Here is a 25,559-nt window from a genome sequence, read left to right as displayed (position 1 = left end):
TGCCAAAAGTAATTACCTGGCTGTTTAGGAAGGAGTAATGGGGTGTAGCTACCTACCTTTTCTTGTTACTGATCTAAAATTTCTATAAAACTTTGCCAAGAAGCACCCTCTGGATTTTGGCAAACAGAGTTTTTTTCTCATCTGTCTTTTTTGTTTGTTTGTTTGTTTTAATAGAGTATCAAATATTAGCTATATGATCTCCTGCCAGCCAATCCCATCACAATTCTGCAGTGCAGGATAAATAACCCACTAGATGGATCTTTCAACCAAAATGATTTTATGATTGTTGTCATCCCAATTTTGTTGCACTGATGCAACTAGGAAAAAAATACAAAAAAGTAGCAGAAGCAGCACAGGAACAAGTGATCATAATTATAGACAGATAGACAGACCATACTGTCTATCCTCTGAATTATCTTAAAAAAACATTATGCTCTAGCTTTTATTTTCATAAAAAGCCTTTTTCCTATTCATATTTCGGATTTACAATTAAGAAAACAGACAATTTACAGGTACTTCTTGAAAATCTATGGCTAGATTAAATCTAGCATGTCTTTTGGTTTCAGCAACATAAAGCCATACAATAGCTCTTAATCTAGAATGTTCAAATTTATAGGAAATATTTTCCAAAGAGAACAAAGGGATTTAAGATGTTTTCCTGAAGACTAGGGAATACTAGGAAGATTAAGTATTTGCAGATTATTACAACAGTCATTAATCTCTTAATCCTGCATATATTTTTTTTCAGACAATGGAAAACAGCATCTCCAAATAAAAACAAGATCAAAGATCTATAAATCTGACTCTATCTCATCTTACATGTCCGAATTGATATCTGGAGTTCAGAAAAGCTCAGCAAAAAAAAAAAAAAAAGCTTTATTTGACCACAGATAGTCCAGAAAACAAAATTCGTGAACATCAAATCACTTGCCCCATAGTCCCAACATTCCCTAGCAATTGTGCAGGCCATCAGGTAGCAGCAGGAGCTGCTGAAGTAGCCTTCAATCCATAGGAGAAAGACTGCTCAAATTAAGGCAATGCTGAAATACAGATGTGAATACTGCTGACGAGTGTGCCCTAGTGAGTACTGCCAGCAAACTTAGTTTATCTTCAAGAACTCTCCCAAAGGTCTCAAATAATTCCTTGTCCCAATGTCAAGAGCTCATTATTTCCCCTCTCAGACACATTCCTCCATGAGCTATCGGCAGTGGAAGGTCATGCAAGTGGCTATTTTCAAGACAGATGATATGTGAATCCTCCGGACCTCCTAACTAAGCTTTTGTCAGCCAAAAACTCTCCACCTGCCCTTTTATCCCAGGTCATGTTTGTGCCTCCTTGCCAAGATGTCATCCCATAAATCGTGTTCTACCAAGAGAACAGATTGCTACCAGGTTGGGGTCAGCTGCCCCTACACGTTGTTACCAAAACACCGTGCTTCTGGAGAAGTGCCTTTTCTTGTTATTGCTGTTCTCCAGCAAAAAAGGGATGACAGCATGATTCTAAGATGATTGTGTGTAATTGATTTTGAGGGTTTTTTTGTGCTTTAAATAACAGATGTTTCTCATAGAGCCCTGAAGTAACACCGCTCTCCCTCACAATTTTTTATTATTTGGTTGATATGAAAACTATCCCTTACAATCACAAGATTGCTAGTCATCCAATTTCATATATTAAAAATAGGATATTTAGTTACATCAGATAAAGAACATTTTCCTGTTTGTACCAACTAAAATAGAACATTATCCCCTGTTCCACACAGTGCCTAGTGCTTATTTGCATGCATAGTTTAAAATTGTTAGGTTTATCTTTTTGTCCCACGTTTTGAAAAGTTATAATAAATCTGTCTAATGGATGGAAAAAAAATGTACTGACTGTTCTTTTTCAGGTAAAGGCTAGGTTACAATACTATCTGACCTAAATTAGGGTCTCTTTAATCCTCTTATTTATGCTCACCTAAAAAGTTACATATTCACCAAAAAATATTAGATCAGCCTTAACTACTCTTTACAGAAAAGCTGCCTTTTATGTGCCTGCCTTACCAAATTTCTTCTTACTGTAACATTCCTAAATAATTTGTTTTAATATGCTTGGGATCTGCTATAAACAGTCTCTTAAATGTGCTGCATAAAAATACATAAAAAATTATGAAAGCACTATAACATTTTAAGATGCCTGGAATTGTAAGCATTACTGTTATATATGTCATATTGCTTAAATATTTCCATTTTCCTGGAAAATGCTTATCATAAAAATGCTAAATAAAAGCAATTTTGCTAAATAATATGATGAAATATGATATTAAGCAGGTCGTGTTGGGTTTGGGGATTTCTGCTTGCTTTGCTTTAAATTAGAATGAAACTTAGTTCTCATATACTTTAGTATAGGGACTTTTTGATACCATGTTCACAGTGGGACCCCATAGTACTGCTGCTATACAAAAATTAATACTGCTTCATTTCAATCACACATTCTCAGTTATGGACTTCAGTGCAGCTATTCCTTGATTTACATCAGCTGAAAACAGTCCTTTTAAAATGTACAGGTCAGTTTGAAATATCTATGCAAGGAAATATGTAGCAAGTTTAATATGAAAAAAGACTTTTCACTTCCATAGTCAAACATGTATTGGGAGACTTCTTGCACTTCAAAGAAAACCACTTTTCACGTCAACTACATGGCAGTTTCATCTTGCATAACCAGCTGTAGGTGTGAACAAGCTGACTGCAGGAATTTCATTGTTTAATAATATTATATATGGTAATATTTATCAAACTTGAAATATTTGTAAATTTACTCAGTCTTAAATTAATTTTGAATTCTTAAAGCGCTTTGAACATGTTACCAAAGGAAAATGTGAATGAAGTAGATTAAGTAGAAGGAATCAGGATTTTCACCAGAAGATTTTAAGAGATCTAGTGACAGAAAAAATATTTTTGAATATGTTATCAAGCAGGAACTACAGGAAGATCCTGAAAGCCTTCTACAATCCTGACTTCAACCAATCTCCCTGGATTTATCTGCAATATTTATGTATGACAGTCCTATCATCAACAACATCTATACATTTCTGTGGATATTAGTGATGTCTTTCTCTCACCTACCTTTAGCCACTATGATAAGTGCTAGTTCATACAAACTATCTTTTTTCTTTGAATGTAGAGGGAATCTAGGCAACTAGTTTTGATGAAATGCCTACCATTTAGACAGCTGCAACAGGGTTAGATGAATTCTACCCTCACTATTACAATGCATTTAGTTATATTACCAGAGGGTTCTTTAAAAAAGTCAACTTTAAAATCACTACTAACCTTTAAACCATGACATAAATTACTTTAATAGAGGACTTATTTTACCTGTCCTTATAGGTCTGCCTATAAATTTCAGAAAAATCAATTAACACGAGTAGCTGCAAATAAACCATTCAATTCCATTGAACCTTTGATAGAACTGTCTCGATCATGTATCAACTGTTGTATTCTAAAACATTAATATATATAATACATCAATGGTGTGTTTCTCTTTATTTTAGTTTAATACCAATCTGATGGTTTTCTATGAATGGGTGTTTAATGAGGCATCAGAATGTAATGACACGAACTATCATTGCTTTAATTAAAGAACATTGGCTACATAATGCTACTTGTCTCTTGTTTTTCTCCTCAATTCTATAAAATTATTAACTAGCTTTAGAGTTTCCAATAGTTAAGTAGCTTGGTTTAGGGGTTTATGCTGGAATAGATTACTTCGCTTTACAAGGCGAACAGAAGGAAGTTCTGAAGTTTTCTGTTGTAACAGAAAAGATTAAAGCAAAAAGATTTCTGTCCAAAATTAGATACCTCACAGTTATTCTTAGCGGACACAAATGTATGTTTAAAAAAAACCCCTTGCTTATCACAGGAATTAATATCATAATTAGGAGTCCACTGGAGAAGAGCCATAACCAAAGCTCCTTGGTGTTCTTCAGGATTGAGGCACATTTACTGAACGCTAACACCCATCACAACCGCTAAAACTCATTCCATTTTTCAACAGAAGAACAAGGTGGGAAGGAAATGCCATCTCAAAAAGTCATTAATTATTGTATCAGACATTTGGTAGTGCAGGAGACAGTTCAGATTCTGAATAATAATTAAAAAATATAATGATATCCTTTATTCAGCAATGGAAAGTTTGAGGAAAATATTCAGGTAGATATAGATGGTGCAGCAGGTTAAAAGGAATTGATCCACTACAGAGGGGTGAAAAAGGACAATGTGAACTAAGCAGGCTTGAGTAGAAGAAATTAGGATTTGCATCAAAAGACTTAAGAGAGCTAGCACAGAAAAAGAGCTGTCAAACTTTTACGTTTCACTTTACAGACCAAAGAATTGTAATCCTCCTCAAGCCAGGGCAACAGCAAGTGAAATCAGATGGACCTCACAGCCTCCTGGCTACGTTGTTCAAAGTTTCTGACACAGAAGCTGTCAGTTCACTTCAAAGATGAACTTCAAATTATTCATAGACACAGTCTTTGTTACTGTCTCAGAGAGAAAGACACCTAGTTGCACAGTCTACAAAAATCTAGACAGAAAGAAGGAATTCAGCCATAGACTCTCATCTTGTTCTGTTCGCTTCATCATAACTGAATTATGAATCTGACAATGACTGGCCAATGAATACTTTCAAAACAACCATCATTGCTCACGGTTGAGGGCTAGAAAATGAAACCAAGACAGTGTGCAAGCATGGACATGTTTGTGACTGAAGCAACAGAGTTAATCTTTCTGAGACTTCTCACAAGTCATGCAAAGCCTATGCCAAAACTCAACACGACAACCAAGGCTGTTTATAGCCATTTAGGAACAACAAGGACTTCTTAGAGAAGAGGAAGTCTTTTTACCCAGAAATTGAAGTTTCCTGCTTCTGATGGTATAGAATTCATATCTCCTGCCCTGACGGTCACCAAGAAAAAGAAGATGGATGTTGCCACTACCAAAACAACACAATGGACATTGCCAAGTTTCATTATGTCAGCGACAGAAGCAGTACGAAGAATAATAAATTCCTAGATTACACATAGTTAAGTGTTATATATTATGCAAAGAGCTTCTAACAATTAACCAACAATGGTCTAAAAAGTGTCAAAGTCCAGACAGTGTTTAATCACAAGCTGAAATAACCAGAGAAAAAGTAACAGTTCAAATTCCCCTGTGAGACCGTGACATTTTTAAGATGTCAGCAATATCTATTCTAAATATGCATTTAACTGAATACATATATAGCTAAATAAAACTTTACATAATGTAGTTGATGACTTATTCCTCATTGCTCTGCTGTTCCTTCTCCTAGTCTCCCTTCTTTACATTTATACATTCTTTTCGTATACACATTACATGTAGCTTTATTACATGAAGATAAAGAGTTACATTATATAAAGATAAATCTGAAGACAGTTCTCCCTCTTTTGTTCTCCTGAGAACCTCCTATAAAACTTTTCTCGCTAATAATGGATAATAATATAGAGTTATCATGTTTCTGCCAACAATGCTGGTATGGTCAATACTTATTGGCTAGAGAGCAGAGTGAGCCTCTGCAGCGCTCCTAGAAATGAACAGCCAATTTAAGTTGCATACCAGATCCTCATCAATTGATTCTCTAATGTTGAGTGTATTATCTTCCCTCTGTGCCTTGTTTTGACAAATTTCAGACCATGAAATTAAGACTTGTGCAAGCTTTACAGAGGTATTCCATAAATGTCCTTTTTATTATACTTATTTCTATTATGCAGCAAACTGGAAAGATAACCCCTTTGACCAATAAATAGAAGATGAAATTTCATGACTAAAATGAACACAAGAGAACAGTCATATAAATCTATGTTTTAGACTTACATCAGAATTGCTAAAATTTGAACTGTATATTTCAACGAGACTGAAGGCTAATAAAACCAATTGCTGCAAACAGCTAAAAGAATGCACTGAAGCATTATAGATTTAACCAATCATTTGTGCTTTTGTGGTTAAGTCATTTAAAATATATTTATAATGGATATTTGCAGCACTGAATTTTTAAAGAAGTCAAAATATGTTCATGTCAGAGCCTCACCCCTTTTTAAGAGGGCCCAGATTTGATGTCTGACATAACTGTGATTCTGCTGAAGAATCACTTAAGAAATGGGAGCAATAAACAGATTTCTGCAGTGACTGCATAAGGCAAGTTCCTCATCAATATTTCCAAAGTTGAAGAAGAACCTGGAATCTATTTTTTTTTAAAGCAGGTGGGGCATTTCACTGTCTGACATGGCTTTGAAATTTAAATTTCTTGGTCATTCTTCAGAAAATTCTGTATTTCAAGCCTGCTAACTATCCAAGGTCATTAAAGGTTTTTAGGGTTTGATGGGAACTAAAAGCCTTTGAAATTAGACCACTGATTTAGATACTTAAGCCTACACATTTAGGAGAGGAAGTTTTGACACCTGTAAGTGCAGCTCAGACTTGCCTAGCAAAAGGAACATATCAGAGGCAGAATAAGGCATAAATACCAACTGAATCCAGGGTCACTAATATGACAGGCCATTTAGCCATCCTAATTTAGATAAAATCTATGACATCTTGGACCACTCCAAACCAATAAGATACCATCAGCTTAAATCACTAGACAAGGTAAGTTACTCTAAGGGTTTTGAAGTGCCCTTTACATCTCAAAAGGACTGTTTAATGCTGAAAGCTAAGGATCATGTTTTGCCTGTTTAGAGATGCCAATTTTAGCAAAAATATTCACTTTCAAAGTCAAAAGGTTCTATTGCAATATTTGTTGCCATGGATATTTTACCACAGCTGGGACATGACCAAAATTTGTAGGTGTCAAATCTCAAAATCTGTAAGTTTACAAATTTAATCATTTGCAATTGAAACTGTAAAGTAATTCTATATGTATTTCTTTTGTCTGTTCCAATACTTTTGACGTGGCATCTTTATTCAAATTAGCTTGTTATACAATTAAATTTTAATAATAATATAGTATTCTTGCATTGGGGGGAGGGGTTGTAGTGGAATTAATTTTGTAATGCATTTTTTGCAGAATTAGCAAGCTGGCAGAGAAATTTTAGACTTTTTAGACAAGAAGGTTATATGACTCAATAACCTGCTCTCCAAGTCACGTTTACTGGTCCCTATCAAACCCTGCACATTGTGAAAATGTAGGTTTCACCATCGGGGAAACAGAAAAGAAAAAAACCTAATGAGCAAAAATCAAAACCCAAAACCAAACCAAATCAATAGCTTAGTTAAGAGTTATGGGAATTAAAAAAAAAAAATCTGAAAAATTTTCTTGATAGTCTTATATATCTTCAAAACCCATATTTTAAAGAAAATCAAATCAAGATTTCTGACTTGCCGCAATGTTATGTATCGCAATATATCTTAGACACAAGAACCTGCACACAGGACCTATTAATTCCCTAACATTTGGTTATGCATTGTCTTTTGCCATGCTGTCTGTCCCCTGTCACTAATATGCCTACTCTATGCATACATCCCTTTGCTCTATTTTTTATGACACCTAAAATGCTGAATTTTAATACAATACCAAAAAATATAAGCATGATTCCAACTAGTAAAAGGCTGTAGCTACACATAAGCAAATGCATTTATTTCACTCTGGCAATGCTGAGTATCTACGCACAAGACTTCTCTCCTACCTCTCTTTTTCATGTGTGCAGTATATATATGATCTTTACAGCCATCTGATGATAAAATTCTATGATTGGAAACTTCAGAAGTTTACTTTTTTTTAGTTAATACTGTTACCGTACATGTCTCTGCATAAACGGTGGAATCCTGGAGTACTTATAAAGCAAACTCATTGCTCATTACTATACTTACTATATAGCAATTCTGTATAAATAGAGTTATCTTACTGATAATTGTTCTCTGCTAGATTTCCCCTAACCTTTAAACTGAAGAGAAATGAAATCCACATTCATTTGTCTAAATGATGTCATGTGCCAAGTGTAATTACTTCTGGAGCAGGTCATCCACGTCTACAGAAAGTTTATTTCTTCAAAATGTTGCGATGAAATTACACTGCACCATTGAGCTTGACTTATTAAACAGAAATAGGCCAGAGGACAGCTACTTGATGCAAGATATGTTCTATATTATGAATGTCAAAGTATGCGACACTGGCAAAACGTTGGCTGTCCTTCTGCTCGGTAGTCAAAGAGCAAATAAAGGTACTGCTAATGTGAGAAAGCAAGCTATTCACAATTTTAAATTACTCTGTTGTCAGCTTCCACATATAATTATGTAGCCCTAGAAACTGCAAAAAAAAAAGTAATCAAAACATTTACACAGAAGTGGGACTGTAGATTACTGGGAAAAAAGATTTATCAGCAAGAAGGTGGCTGAAGGATTTTAGAGAGCTTTATTTCTTCTCAAGCCTGGTCTCGTGTACATCAAGAAGAAGTAATCTCAAACTCCAAGAAAACATAAGAGACCATTTTTATTGTCATACTTTTATGTCACTATTTTTTAGTAGATATTCTAAGTCATTCATCTGTTTGCACAGTTGCTAAAGAGTCCTATCCCTTCTCTAACCTGCATATTTGTCAAACTCCACAGGGGAGGATGGAATACTTTAAATATAAATATACTTCCCTATATTTAAACCTAAGTAATGCAAGGAAAATATTCAGGTTACCCATTTTGGTTACAAAAATATATACTACACGAAAATAACATTGAACTGCTGCACAGAAACTGTTCTTGTGGATATCAGTGAGATGTGCATGTACATAACATCCGCAGAAATAAATTCCTTTTTGCAAATTGAGAAAATTTACATTCCCATAATTACTATGATTACCTCAATTTCTAAATTCTTTTCATTTCTAAGGATGTGACGGACAGTAAAATTCTTCAGTCAGTTTGGTCTATTCATTTTGTGTAAACAAGATCTCCTTTCAGAGTTCCTGGATGGATGTCAAGTTACCTAATAGTAGCACACCATGGAGTAATGCATTTACCTGTGCCTACACTGGAAGCATACATTGACTTATTCTGCTTTGGTTTCCTTCGGTAAATTAAGTTTTTGGAATGATTTTCTTCAAGACACTGTTGACTTTTAAAATTTCTAATTACAACTAAAGCCTGAAAAAACTTCTTATGTAAGTATATACCACTGTTCGTTTTTTAACTGAATTTATTTTTGGCTTTAGAGATCTGCAAGTAAGAAGTTTGCTTAAAATACATGAACTGATTAGCAAGTACACTGACAAGCTACTGCAACCTTATTTATTGGTTAGAAAAGAAAAATGAGATACTTCTTTAATTTAAAATGTTGGACGGCTGGATAGAATTGTGAGCGGGTTTTTTTGGTAAAAGGCAAACACAGAGCTTAGTTATAACAACACTATGGCCATGGTGAGATACCTAGAGGAGCTGATGTAAGACTCCTACAAACCTCTCTCTGCAGCCATCGAAACCTGAACATTTTAATGTACTAAACAAACAGAAGTTAGGAAATGCCTGGGATATAAATATATACAGTAGATAAAATTACAATATAAAAGATTAATTTAAGCTGGTGAATCTGTAGAACTTCCTCTGGAGGGACATTTGTTTGTCCCCAGAACCTCCCTACTTTTTCAGCAATATTTAAATTAAGGAAGTTGAAAATAACTACTTTGATCCCAGTGATAAGAAAAAACCCCTAATATTACTTCTTAGTTTTCCTGAAGGAAACCAGTCACAACACTTACACGTTTCAGAGTAACTTTCTAGGAACTGGCCAAGCCACATCAGTACCTCCTGAACTTTGTCAAGTTCAGGTTTCTGTGGACTTGCTAAATTTCAGCAGATGTCTTTTCCATGAACTTGTAAATTTTTGAACACATGTAGGCTTCATAATCTACAACAGGCATAGCTACAAACTGCATTCTGATTTATTTTGAACCTGCCTTCTGCCAGTTTCATCTGTTCTTACATTGTTAGAGCCGCTGCACAATCCCATGCACATTCGCTGTGCCACTCAGGACTTGATAGACCTTTTTCATACCATACTCATCTCTTTTTCCAAAATAAAGATTCCTGCCTTATTTCACCATTTTTTATATGGAAGATATTCCATACTTACAGTCACACATTCTGCCTTTCTCTGAGTCTTTCCAATTCAACCTGAGTTTCCAAGCTCTCTGGGGTATGAGAAGCAGATCTGTATGTCGTATTTAAATACAGGCAAGGCATAGATTTATATGATGATAAACGATATTGTTCTGTTTTCTATTCCTTTCTGAATAATTCTTAAAAATACTTTCTTTGTTGAACTGGTAATGGGGACAGAATTGTTATTTTCATTAAGTTACATATTACTACACTAAGTTCTTACTCCAAAGCAGTAATGGTCTATTTAGACCTATAACTTCATATGTAAAGCTATTTTTCTTCCATATGCTTTTTTTCACACTAATTTGCAATGAATTTATTCTGCCATTTTGAGTCCAGTCACTCAGTCTAAGGTTTTTATACATTTCTAAGACCAACTTTCACCTTTAACACTGTACATAACAATAAAATTAACAGGCTTTCTCATCACACTGCTCACCCTCTTTTCCAGCTCATTTCTAAGTATGTCGAATGCCACACTCCCAGAAGAGATCCTGAGAGATCCTTGCATGTTTCTGCTATTTTTAGCCTTTGAGAAAACTAATAATTTATTCCTAAACTCTGTTTCTTTCCTCTTAACCAATTGCTCAACCACCATTTTCATGTTCCATATCCACATTCTAAGAAAAAACTAGTTTCCTTAGAAATTTCTAGTGAAAGAGACTTGTCAAAAGTCTTTGCCAACCCAGGCAGGCTCTACCAGCTGCATCATGTCAGACGAGATTCAACAGATTTACAAGGCAAGGCACTGCTATAGAAAATATTAACTTATCCCCAGGTAAATCATACACATTCATGTTACCCCATAATTCAATAATTACTTTATTGTAATTTCCTAATTTTGACAGCATGCATCTATGGCATTTTGGCATGTTAAACCCTTTTAAGAAAAATAGTATCCTATTCATTACTCCAATCACCAGCTAACAAGACCCATCTCCAATGGGTCCTGCAAAGGAAAGTTCTGGCATGGGAGTTACCCCAGTTCTTTCTATAACTAAATTCATCCACGGTGAAGGAAAAGGAGAAGTTAATCAACAGTTTGGGGCTCCCGGTGTTTATTTACATGAAGTTTTTTTGTTTCTATTTTCAAGCAACATTGCAACTTGTTTACTCATAACTTTTTAAAACCTATCAATTGGGTAATCTGGAAGGAATTCACTTATCAATTCAGTTACTTTGATGAGATTATTTCTTCCAGTCAGCAACTCCATAATACAGTTAGTAGCCAAGTTGACAAGGAGACAACAGGCAGTTTAGCTCCAGAAATACAATGTTTATTCCCAAGATTAACTGTCATTGAAATTGGATAAACAACACACCAACAAAGGTATAGTTCTACCACCTATTGATCCAGAAATTAAGACTAACGTGTAATAACATTTTGTTCCCTGAAAAAAAGTATCAGAAAAGCGAAGGTATTACATCCTCATTTCCAAATAACCAGTCTGTTTTTATGAGTTCATGACAACACTGAAGAGTTTTTCACATGCTAGGCCTTGGCTACAAGTCTCTATTTAATCCATTTCGCCAACAAACAAGAAAGTCTCAGACAGTTTTAACTGACTCAGAGATGCTACACTTCAATTTCCTATATGTGCCACTCACCTCTTGAATGTCTCTTTCCTTAAATGCCAATTTTCTGGGAGAATGGGGTGTCTCTCTGCTGTTTGTAGAGCTACTGCCTGCTAAACCGGGGCGTGGAAGGTCACTGTTTGGGAATGGAGAACAAGGACTCTTACCTGCTGCTTTGGCAACATCTGCAGTCGAAACATTTTGGAGATTTGAGTGCACTCTGAAGGTCACAGCTGGTCCCAGCACGCTGGAAGAGATTATTAAAAAACATAAGATTCATAATCAGGAGACATGGCATAATATTGCTTATCAAAATAGGTTTTTAAGGAGATACTATTAAGACACTATTTAGCCCTCTTCCTTTTGCTTCATTAGCTACATTTGCATACATTTTTATACCTCTTGTGGTTTCTTGTGTGTATCTTGTGCCTGTCTGAAAGAATTTCAACGACGACTAAACTTCAGAACGCTCCTGTAAATACTATTTCTATTATGAAAATGGAAAAATGGAGGCACTGAAATTGTTATTCTCCTAAATACAGCATAAACCATCACTGGAAATCAGCATCCCAAGATTACATGCAGTTTAAATTTTATATGCCTGATATCAATACAAGGTTAGTCCTGTTGTCACGACTGTCAGTCAGAGGGACAGTAAAGAAAACCAGAATATTTATGTTGATCGGGTTCTGCAAGAACAAGCGTGGGGAAAGATTTTGGAAATATCAGATCCAACAAGTGATTTTGACCAGAAAGATACCACAAAGTATTTATCTTCTAACAACAGAGGTACCATAGAGGTACAACAGAACCATACATGTAACCTGTTTTGAGCTCCTATAGCTGTGGCTTATGAAAGAATGAAGTCTGAAAAATTGCTGCATAAAAGAAATCACTTGAAAAATATTTTTGTTGCAGAGCTTGAAATGAAGTATTAAATTATTCTTTTACTAACATGACAATATTTTGCATTCATACAATGGAGAGCACTTACTGAAGCATGCTTAATTGCATCACATATATCCTAGACAGAAATACCTTTAAACTTTTTCCACTTCAGGAAGAAAAAAACTATTATTAACCACAAGACTTTGATTCGAGGTCACAAAGGGAATCAGACTAAGACTAAGAAATATCCTTTCTATCTTTTACTAGCAAAGCATGCACTGTGCACATTTTATTCTGGAGTTAATAAGAACTGTCACTAATCAATCATTTTTCTCTAAATACCATTTGTTGGGGGTGGGGAAATAAAAAGAAAACAAAGCAATTTTATTGCTAAAGGACACTCCAGATGCCAAATCATTAATGAGCAAGAAATGTATTTTAATAATGTTATGTAATTATAAAGCATTTATCAGCGTCATTTAAATAATATTTTAGGTTATAATACTCAACAATTGCAAAGTATATTTTATTTGAGATAACCAATATACAAAAATTCAGACTATTCCCTGATTCTGTCACTAACACTGAGATAATCGACCGTAAAAGGCACCTGGGAGTTTCATGATACCATACATTGAATGCAACTAAACTTGCACAGTCCTTATTTCGGCATTGCCAGCCTAAGATGAATGGTGATTCCTCTCTGGCTGCTCAGACATTTATAGTATAATTATCACTCTGCTTTAAGTAAAAGCAGACACAAATGCAGTACACAGCTGTCCATGACAAGGATAGGGTGAAAAAAAACAACTTTAGATATTCCCGCAAATCTGCACTGCACACCATTATAGCTGAGAACCTGGAACCAACGTGAACTTTCAAGCACAGTGTAGTTACATTTCAGCTTTATCAGCAAAGACATAGAAAGTTTCCTCCCCTCCTTCCCTTGCCTGAGTTTTTTGCTTCTGTCTCTGGCCCAGAGCTCGCTCCCCTCCACAGTTGTCCTCCTGCCCCACTCACTGCAGCTAAGCACTTCATAGCATCATTAAAATCATACAGATTAAAACCGGATCATTGCAGTGATCCAGCCCAGGCAGGGAGAGACAGGGATTTCGGAGGAGTGAAGCCTGGCAGGGCCCATCACACTATTCTCTAGTGACTCCACCTGGATAATACAGGAACACGACAGGATCCCAGCCTTGCCCAGGTAGGCATTGCCACCAGCACTGTTGTTCCTCCTTGCTGCTGATGAGAAAATGTGGGGAAATAAAGAGGAAAAAATAGTGTAGGAAAAAAAATCCTTATGCAAGTGGGATGATATTTGGTTAAGAATGTTCTTTTGCAGGAAAGACGAAATCTCAGAAACATTTAAAACACCCATTCATATATCACTATGAGGGATATTGTTTTTCTTTACTGTAGCAATTGAAGGCTTGAACATAAGGAATCACCTGAGCACCACATAAGCACAGCTTCACTAAAAATATCTACAAAATGCGGAAAATTCAGCAGCTCTTGTAACAACTTTTTGCACATTGGTATTCTGCTGTTTATTTAAAAGCAAACAAAAGACCTTGAGATTACTTGGTCAAAATTGCATTTCTGCTCAATGTTTTGGGAACCGACTGCTTCAGGAGCTCATAAAATGAGATTTTTCTCATGGGGGACTTCTGGCAAAAGTACTCAATAAATAAACATTTCAATAACAATAGATGCCCTTTGGGGAATTCCTCGCTGTTCATTATGTGTTGGATGAGAACATTTAAACAAAACCAGTAATTATTTAACTGCAAAATATTTTATAAAAGACTTTTTAACAAGAGGGCAACCAGCCTGAGAAAAGGTTCTAAGATGTATAAAATGCACCCCTGATACTTCCTAACCAGGAACTTTAAATTAGATAGCTAAGACTGCTTTTTCGTGTGGCATCAAACCCTCTGAAGCCTAGCTAATATTAATGGCAATTGTCTTTACATCACTCTAGATACAGAGGCTCACTGAGGTGCACACGATTGTTTATGACCTGACGAATTGCAAGCAAACCATTCCCACAGATGCGGGAGGGTGCTGCCGGTTAGCAGAGGCATCCCTCCTGGCTGGCAGGTTGCATCATGCCAGCGCTCAGCCAGCTGTGGAGGTGAAAGCAGTCAGAAATGTAAACCACAATGCCCAGGCTGAAACATAACCTACAACTCAGACATGCATCTGCTGCAATCGAGATTAAAAATGTAAGGCAGTAGCACTTTTCATCTAGAAAGACAATATTTTATATCAGATTTTTTGTCTATTTTTTCCCTCCAAGCTTTATGCTACTACAATTACACCTATGTAAATTTGTAGTTGACTCTTCTGACATAAGTGAACTTACACTCACCTAAAAAAGAGAAGATTGTGAGTTTTAGAAGGCACCTGTACTATAATATTATAATCGCACTTATCATTTTTTTCTAATACCTTGTTATGATGTTTTTTTGAATAAAGGTAAGCAGGTCTGGCTTCAAGGCTAATAAACAGTGACTTTTCCTCACGCAAAATGTAATGTCTGTTGCAATGACCTGCTAAATTTATTACTTGAAATTTACTGACTAATTACCCCCTCTGTTGGCTGTCACAACTTCTGCTTTTTTTTTAATTTCAATAATGTTGCCTTCAGCCATAATAGGCTTTTTTTTTAACAAAGACATTCAAAGCATATTGCAAATTGTCACCCTTATGTGCTGTTGTCTTATATTCTGTTTACTAGAGATGAAATAATTACAGTGTTTATACCAAAATGACTTGAAGGTTGATTGCTGATTTAATAATATCCCCTCCCCTTGGGTTTTTATTTCCCATCTGAAGGTGGGAGGGTGCACATGTACAGAAACAAACAATATTCTTTGTATAAAATAGAAGTATTTCCTCTCATTAATTGTTTTACTGACTAACAACATTCTTATTATATTTTGCCTGTCAACAAATGAATGATCTGAATAAGCAGAGTTGGAGCATGATCAATATGGCAAGGTCCATATCACTTTCAAGCCGTAGGTTATAATTGTATTTATGAATGACAGGATTTAAATCTCCATAAATTATGCACCAATCTTTGCATGCCTGTTCTTCTCCCTCATGTGTGTATACTTTAGTATTACAATATCATACAGAAGGTTTACTGTGAAATACAGTCACAGTCTATCATACCCCCTAGTGGAAAAGGATTTGAGAAACAAGTGCCAACATGGTTATGTGTATTCTTGAAGATGAGACATTGAGCTGATGCTGTATGGAAATGAGTTGAGGTTGCACCGCATTTTTAAAAAATACAGTCAGAGTGCAATTTCTCAAGACCAGAGGAAGATGAGGAGATTAGGATTGGATATTTCCAACATTAAACATTCTCTTAATGACCCTCTTTCGTAAAACAGAGCTTGCCTTAATAAAGCTTAGATTTGAAATTAGAGTCACTACTTGTCTATATGTTCATTTCAAAATCCTTTAATCTCTGGAGGTTAAGAAAAGCAATTAGTAACGCTCCAGAGGATTGTGCAAAGCAAATTTTATAGCAGCGAAGGTAATTGTCTCAGGAAATGTTTGGTGGGCTTGAACTAATGACTTGCAATGTGTACACATTTCTGTGCTTACTGTGTTTAGGAATTCAAAGCTTATGTCCATTGTTTATATTGCACTGAAGCCTTCTTTTCACCTTCTCAATTTCAGAAAAATTAAAATGCCTGCACTTATGCCAATGTGTTATATATCATACATATATTGGTATATAAACATACTTATGTCAAATCAAATTGATGGAAAAAAGCACATGGCTAAAATAGGTATTTTTGCAATACAGTATGTTTGTATGACATGATTTACAGAGCAAAGCAAAGGCAGAAAATTGCAGCTGGTCATCATCATAAAATACATAGATGAATTAAGAAGTGTACACTGGCTACTTTGTGCACCTTCCGTTAAACAAACCAGCTACAAATCCATTGGCTACTTGATTCAGGTTTCACCAACAGTTTTGACCAGAAATTTTGACAAGAATTTATTTTGTGGAGCATTGCATCTTACTCTATTAGCAGGTACCTGACTAAGCTCCAAAAATTAAGGAAATCTCTGTAGGATGTATTGTGCTGACCTACGACAAAATAACTTCCCTGAGCTGTTGAGTAGAGAATATTGATCATCACCCAGACTTAATACTAAAAAGACACACATCTTTCACTCTTTAATATCTTTACTGTTCAAAAGTTTGCTTCATTTTGCACCTGGACTGAACAAATATCAATGTACAGCTGTATATATTCTCACATTTCTATTGACATGTATGTACTTACAGCCAGTGATCAATTAAAAAATCTTTTTTCTGCTTTAGCAAATTGATCTTCTCGAGCCCTTCTCTGGAAACTCTTAACACACTCCTAAAATTGCAGAATGACACACAGTGTTCCACAACACCCTGCAGCACAGGTAAAAATATATTCATATTTATATCCTTTATATACACTAAACATTAACTGTCTATTTCAAACTGTCTATAGAAATGTGGTCCTATACTAAACATATAGCTAGAGAAAGTAAAAGATTTGTTGCACCGACATCACACCTCATGTCTGACAATGACCAAGTACTAAAGATGAAAAAGCAAAATCCCTGCTAAGGGAAGGACATTAATTGCAGCACTCACTAGTTAGTGGTTGATTTTCTATCACCACTTGCATTTCATTAGAGAGGTTTACATGCAGCTGGGTGAGATGTAACAGATAGACCACAAAGATGAGATAGACTGACAGCTTTAGAGCAATCACAACTTGCAAATGTAACTACACGGAAACAAAACTCAGGTGTGGATTTGATGGTTGCAGCTCAGACTTACCTCTGCAAGCTGCATTTACAGCCTCCATAAACTCAGTAATTATTTGGACACCTTGTACTGTCCTCTCCCCCTGAAAGGACCAGTGCTGCGGAGTGACTTCATGGAGCATCATTTCAGGGGGAGAGTAGAGGGCACTACAAGGTGTCCAAATAATGAAATGTATTCTGACTGACACACTACTGTCATTAGAGTAATTTCAAGAGTAAAGTCACAGAAAAGGGATGTCGGGTCCAGAAAGGGATGCCTTCCAAAAACAGCAATCCGTCTTTGGTGTGTCTCTGATACCAACCAATACTAAACGATGGACTTTTAATTATTTTACATTAATCATTAATTTTGTATTAATCATTTAATCTATATGTATCAAAATTGTGCTAAGTACACTGATAGTAATTTACAGTGCAAAAGATGATGAAAGAGTATTTTAAAGATTTTACAACTCGCTTCATCTAAGGTGAAGATTATTTTGCTAAGCCTACAATTTAAATGATTTAAAAACCAGACCGCTCAATTTAGAGATTGATGCTACACTCAGTTTGTCCTATTTTTATTCTTCACAAAATGCAACTTCTGATGATTACTCAATATCTGTGAATAATTTGCAGAGGTTTAAAATAATTTTTCTATTAATCTGTCACAAGCCATGAAACTTGACATTTTCACCATGCTGAGTACATGAAAGTTGCCAGCTTTGCCTGCCATGCAAATAAGGTTCTTAATTACAGTATTTAAAAGAACAAACCATACAAGTGCTATAATTTTTTACAGCAAAAGAGTGTTTAGACCCTGAGAGAGTGGGACAATGATCTCAAAATGCTGCTTAAATGTACAGTGATTTTTCTTTCACTCCCCAAAGACTAAGATAAAGGATGAAAAAGTTATATGATTAAAAAAATATATAAATGTATTCTATTTATATTTCCATTCTTCTTCTTTATACCTTTTAGTAGTCTGCCTGGTACACAAACAGCAGACAGTTTTAATTTTTAGCCAGTAAGCGTTCAATGCATTTTACTGACTTCAGGCTTACTTACCATCTGCATACCTGTGCTGTCAGTGGAGTCTGTTGAATTCACATGTAAAACTTGTCTATTGGGACAACAGTCACCTTATGCTCATTTTGCACAAGTGACTTTTAATAATTAAGGAAGACCATGACTCATGTGTTAGGACTTTTGCAGAGGTAAAGGTTCAGCATGCTCATAGCTTTAATAGGAGCCAGACAGGACACAAATTTCTTTGATGAGGATTACGCAGCACAACCAAAGATCAAAACAACCAAACTTTCCTACAGGTTCCATTCAAAAAGCTACAAAACTCTGAGTGCTACAACCAGAGCCCTTCTTCTTGCCCTCTTAAGAACCTGTTGCCTTCTCCTTTAGCTCTGAAAAGACCCACTAGAACATTTGTTCTTGAGCTTCACCTGCCAGCTGTGAGGGAGAGACATTTACTTTGCAAAGGAAGCACTGCAAGCGGAACTTACTGGGCTCTTTCGATCACATCTACAAAGGTATATTTGCTCTGGCTGCCTTTATGGCTCCTAAGGACCACAAACCCTTGCACAGGCAGGTTGTGGTGCAGCTCATATGCCTGGATATGCAATATTTACTGGCTAGGGGGTAAAAAAAAATATGCAGAATTATTTATCTTTTATTTATCTTTTTCAGCTGGATCAGCATGTCTGCCATATTCATGCAATCCATCCATCCATCCATCCAAGTGACAAAGAAAGAGGAAAAAAGTGTGTTTGTGTAAGTAGGAGAATCAATTATCCAAGGGTTGGGGGATCAAGAAAGACATAGACATAAGAATAATTTTGTATATTTCTTATAAAGGACTATTCCTTTAAACAAATCTCTACATGATAATATATAATATACATTTCCAATATTAGTTATTCTATTTTTGGACCAAGCTTTAGTTCAAGAGTGAGAATCACAGCTCTCTGTTTCTATTCTCATATCTGTCACCAAGTTCTGTACCATCTTAGGGAAAATCAAGCACACTGTCTTGAGTTTCAGTTTACCCATGTGTAGAATGGAAATGATTACCTGTTAGTAATATGTGAAATGTTATATAAATTAAATGCAATGGCACATACTCAGTGACTTGCTTGAAATAAAGAAGTATATCCTGTCTACCTTATAATGTTATGAACTTTAATTTTATTAAAAAAGGAATATGATAGCATTCTCAGTAACACAGAGGCATGAATAGTAGAGAAATATGAAGTTAAAAATAGATAGATAAACTTCAGAAGCTCACTTATCTGTAAAAACCTTCTCTTGTGTAGGGACCTATGAGTACATGGAAATGTATCTACAACAGTGGATTTCATTCTGCTTTTGACTACAAAGGTGCAAATCCTCTGATTTAATGAGATGAAATGTTGTAATGGAAAACCAAACTTTGTACATTTTTATTTATAAGAGTCTCCCTAGATTTTTATGGTCTTTCTGTTTTGTCACCTAGAATTCATAAAACGCTGCAGGCCAAAATCCTTCTTGTTATTTTAATGTATTTCTATATTTTTCTAGCAGGAAAGCTACAGTGGAGAAGGCAAAATGATCTTGGTTATATGCACATTTATTAAAGAAAAGCACACAAAATATATTGTACCTCAAGGGAAAAAGCCACAAGACTAATGTAATGCTAAGGCTGAGAAATCACTCATTTTTAAGTAAAGGAATGCATAGTTGAAACCTCCACCTTATTTTTGTTTCCTTATCCTCATTCCTTTAAAAATTGATGTATCTTTATATTATAAATTAGTTGTCAAATAAGACAATATGTACCAGAAAACACAGTGTAATTTCTTATAAAAGCCTGCATGCAATGAGTTACAGCAGTACATTTTTCAGACAATTTGTTTTCCAGATTCATTAAATCTGTGGAAGGAGTCAAGTTTGAATAAAAGTGGTTCCATTATTTCTGAGTTATGCTTTTATAACATTTTAAACAAGATTATGCCAAATAGCCTTAGTCTGTTGGTTTGCTATTTAAAAATCAAAGAACAGATGACAAATATTGCTCAACTTTCTTGAAAGTTATGTCTTTTTTATTGAGACCAAGCATAGCACAGTTCAAATTGAAATAAAAATGTTGCTTAATTTCTGGACAAAAAATGGAATGGAAATAAAAATTCAATCTACTGCTAGTCTATACTACAGCACCTTAAGGAGAGCAAGATGGACTATATGTTTTTTCATAAGATGGACTATATATTTTTTCATAAGCACAATATTAGAACATTCCACTCAGTAAATCTAAATGCCATAGAAGGCAGAATCCAGAATCTGCCAATCTAGAAAAATCTTTGCAAGAATATTAATCCACTGGTGTTCAACATACAACACAAGAAAAGATTAATCACACTGAATCAAGGAGAAAAGAATCACGGAGAATCTGTACAGTAGAGGGAAGTTTGCAGATACAAACTTAACAAGACACTGTGCTACCTGTCCTACTACTGCTGTGGTTAAATAATCCTCCCTCACACTATCCCGCCTCTCAAGCTACCAATAATTTCCTGAGATGTTCACATTTAGAGCATACATATACCACATGTCATAATCCATCAGCATGATGAAGTGAAAATACCACGTACTGTTCCAGTGTTTAGGTTTTGGATGACTGAATATGATTAACTGGCTGATTGAGTTTTTCAGGTGTTAGAAAAATAACATGACAAACAATGAACAAAACCTATATAGCATGATGAGAACACTACAGCCAATGCACATGTTCATAATAGGTGAGGAGCTGGGAGATCCACTCATCAGTCTGCCTGCACAACACTTCCGATTTGAACACATATAAAGCTTCTCCAAACTTTCATCACTTGCTTTGATTTTCAGACATCTTCAGTTCAAGGTCTTTTTACTGGGATGGTTGGCTAGCTTTTCAAATTGCATTTATTCCAGCCCAACTGTTTCAGCCCTTCCTAAGAATAAAGATAATGATAGGTATCATCTGGTAGTGTAAGGACTTTTCTTTGAAAAGGAGGTGGAAAGTGTCTCTAACCCCACTACTTGAAAGCAGAGATTTGAAGTATGGCAAGAATGAGCTTGTGGATATGCAGTGTGAAATACTATGAGATCAGACTAATCCATTTTCTTTCCACAGAAAGGTATTCAGTTAAGCTTAGAGCTGAAAACCTCCCTTAGTAAACCTCCCCTCCTTCTCAGTAAATAACCCAAGTATGAGAACATTAAATAAAAATTCAGAAAAAATTAATATTCTCATCGGAAACCACGTAAGTTATGCATGTTCTAATTCAATGACTGACTACAGATTCTGAGTGCCCTTTCCATTATCCTCACAGTTTAGCTTACAGAGTTTAGAATTCTTATTATATTTGGATATTTCTTGCTAATTTCTCTTGTTTGTAAGTTTACTCTATAATGTGTGAAGAAATGTAATTACATGAAGAAAGTAATCTGCCACTCTACAATCTGCCAATGTTGCAGATTGTAGAGTGGTAAATTTTTTTTTTTTTTTAAATAAACACAAACCCTCTTAACACTACTACCCATCTGACTTCAATCCATGATACCAGTCCAACAATCAATCATCAAGGGCATTGGACACCCATAATTAGATTATAAAATCATAACTATAGTCATTTTACGTCTGCTTGCATAATTACATCAGCATGCTAATATCCTTTTAATGGTCTCTAATGATGTAATAAGAAATAATGGAATTTATTTGACAGCTACATAATCATTAACAAAACATATTAAGCATAACTATTACTTGCATAAAGATTCAGGCTGTATCCAAAAGTGACAGCTAACATGTTGGGTCTTTTCTTCAATGCTGAAATATTTCTAATTATGAATTCCCCAAATATATTCCCACTCATTTGCTTCACAGGGCGAGCAAAGTTTATGTCAATGCAAACTTGACTACAAACCAACTGCAGAAGTGGACTGAACGCTCTGGGAGCCAAGCCTGAGGCTATACTGTGAATTGCAGGCCATCGGTTAAAGTTGGCAGGATTGTGAACAAGAGAAGAAAAGATAAGTTGATTACTACCATACATCAACTAATCAAGAACTAACACGGGAATTGGTAGGAATCACTTACCAAACTCCAAAGCACAGGAAAAATCCTAAAAATATAGGGAAGAATGAAAGATATGTGCAGACAAAACTAACTAACTAACTAGACAAATACTAGTAGCGTAGTTGTGAAGCAGTCCCTGTAAAAGTATTTTTTTCAGAGAAAAGGACAAGAAACTCTAAATTGAGAATTTAAAGAACTTTAGAAGAACTCATCACTCACCCTGTCTCCTCAGTTCTTCTTACACTATTACTATTGAATGTGATGGCTTTGTCTATACTCTCAAATTAACCCTGTGATTCTCATTAACGTGTCTTTAACCTGAAATCTTTGCAATAGTCTAAAAAATTCAGGTCTACACCATTATTTTCTTACCATTCAGAATTCTTGGATGGAAAAGAGAGACTTGAGAATTTTACACCAAGCTAATACTCAGGCCGGAGTTCAAAGTAGATTTTTTAAAAATCTGAATCCCTAAGAAAAGAGTACTTCTAGTTGCCAGTAATCTAACATAATTTAAATCACCCATAATGCCTTAGGCCAAGTAAAAAGCATATTTCCTGGGAGGCCTCATTCTCACACTTTGATATGTCAAAGATGTAATAACCATGATATCAAGTCTTTCCTGAAAACCCTCTCCGTTATGCCACTTGGGACATAACCAGATTCATAGTTTTCCAACGATGTAGTGATGGCAAAAGAACAAATACAAAAAGCATTAATTCTTTGCTTAGTGAGGCCTTTTCCTAAAGCCTCTACTACTGCTGTATCTACTGGCCAGCTCCACATTTCTTTAGCACTTCATTGGTTTAACCTGAGTCAAAGCATCTCATTTTCTTGAGTAAAGAAAAATTATTATGGATGAATTCTTCATTCACTTGAGATTTGCGATAATCTTTCCCAGATATATAGATTTTTTAAAAAGGAAAAGACTGTGTTTGTGTTAATAGACAGAATACTTGGTCCTGGTTGGAGTTACGATCATTCAAAACACACTTTTAAACTACTGATGATACAAGTATTTTCAGCATATGACTGCATATTAATGGACACCAAATAACCAGCTTCCCTAATGTTGCACATTAGAAAAAAAAAAAAAAAAAGGATGTTCATAGCCAGCTATATAATTGGAGGAATATTTTTCATTAGAGAATGAATCTACAGCCTGTCAATTGCAATGTTGTTGTGATTTATCAAATGATAAAAATAACCAAAAAGCTTTAAACTAACAATTAGAAAGGTAGGTGAAAGTGTTCTTGTACTGCAAATGCATGAAGTTGATGAAGCAGAACCCATTGATTCCAGCAGAGAAATTGTTCCATGGGATCACCCCTTTAAATGTGCAGCAGACTTTATCTGCTAGTACTCAAAGTCAAGGTTGCAAATTCTCTTTACAAGGAAGACCACATAATATTGTTATTCTTTTTAGTTTCAAAACTCAGTTTTCATATGAAATACATTTCATAAAATACAAACGAAAAGGCTCTCAGCAATACAAGGAATTGTTCTAGGAAACAAAATACGGAAGTATTTTCCTTATAAACAACTACGTCTGGTATTTGTCAGATTTTTAAACAGATTTTCTCACCAGTAGCTTATTTCTCCCTACATATACAGTAATAGGAGGGGTACAATTTTTTTTTCCAAATAATAATAAACACTTCCACTAAAGATGAAACATCTTCAGACTATGGCTTAAAACACAGTGTTAAACGATGAACTACATTCCCTGGAACTGAAAGTTAAAGAAAAGCTGATGGCAGCACAAGTAAGGCTGAGAAAGATGCTGCACTTCAGCAACCTGATCATGGGCCAAAACAAGCAGCCACAAACCCTCTGAAACATAGGCAGGAGCTGGATGCTACCCAGACATCAGTTATTTTCTGTGCGCCAAGATGTGACTTCTTTCCAGCAAGTTCTCAAAACCCTCCCACAGCTGACCCTTCTTTTCCATTACTTTTCTATCAAACTATTTTTATTTTCTGTTTTACAAAGGAAGAATTAAGTTTTGTGAAGTAAATGTTCCTACCAAAATGATTTCAGAAAATCCCCAGTCTAAAAATTTTTACTCGACATGGCAAATCATAACCTCCTAGTTCAGGAGATTAGCATGCAGAGCATTCATCAGAATGAATCATATGAAGAAAACCAGTAGCTCAACAAAGCTGAACTCCCTGTGACTTGTTAAATGAGTAGTTGACCAAGCAGCATGACCCAGTGTGCCACATGCCAGACTCAAAGCCAGGGACCCAAGTTCCTATCCATCTCTGATGTCATTTTCCCCCTCAGCAACGCTGGGTATAATGACCCTTAACAAGACTTTCTTACCTAGAAACTGTTAAATAAGGTTGGTAATACTTTTACAATGCTCTGAACAGACTACTTTTCCCTATGGAAGCATAGGAAAATTTCAGTCTTTATAATTTTTTTACAAAATAATTTGTTCCTGAGTGTAGGGGACATTATAAAGATCACCACGATATTCTTTTTTTGTCTCCCGCACGTTCTCATTAATTTTGGCATTAAAGAGTAGATATTTCCTTCTAAGAAAAACTATTCAAAGATAATGAGAGATCCAATAAAATGAAAAGGGGCAAATTCCATGTACGTACTTGACATCATCGAAGGCACTCATCTGCAGCTTCAGGAGATCTGCCACTTCCTTTATTAACTCCAAGCCCTTTTCCACACTCAGGGGGCTGTTGAAAGGGAGCAAGAAAACAGAGCATTACAAAAATGGAACTCATCAATACTTGAGAGGCTAAAAGTCCCAAAAGAGTTATCACCTTGGCCTCTTAGAGCCTGAAAGCCACCACTAACTGTATTCCTGTCACATAGTGATCATGATATCAAGGGAATTGGGATCAGGTGCTTCTTCAGGCATGATGAATCACCTGAATTTTCCAGCAATAAGACAAACAATAAGGTGTAAATGGAATTGTTAGGAAGTGTAATGGGCCCATGATGCAGCAACCAGTTCATCTCAGTCCTCAATAAAAAATGTAATAAAGTAAAAGGACAGAAAGAGA

At 35.5% G+C, this 25,559-nt stretch overlaps 1 protein-coding gene across 1 annotated transcript in view; it reads right to left on the bottom strand.

Moving 5' to 3' along the window:
- PTPRN2 (protein tyrosine phosphatase receptor type N2) overlaps positions 1–25,559 on the bottom strand; it is a 654,118-nt gene that overhangs the window by 346,737 nt on the left and 281,822 nt on the right. Inside the window, 2 exon segments of the mRNA XM_074157635.1 lie at positions 11,885–11,964; positions 25,143–25,229. Of these exon segments, the coding sequence (XP_074013736.1) occupies positions 11,885–11,964; positions 25,143–25,229 (167 nt within the window).

This window comes from Numenius arquata, chromosome 12 (genome assembly GCF_964106895.1).
Source record: "Numenius arquata chromosome 12, bNumArq3.hap1.1, whole genome shotgun sequence".
NCBI classification, from domain to species: Eukaryota; Metazoa; Chordata; class Aves; order Charadriiformes; family Scolopacidae; genus Numenius; species Numenius arquata.
Note: the sequence above shows the minus strand (reverse complement) of the source record. Positions and strands in the feature narration are given on the sequence as shown.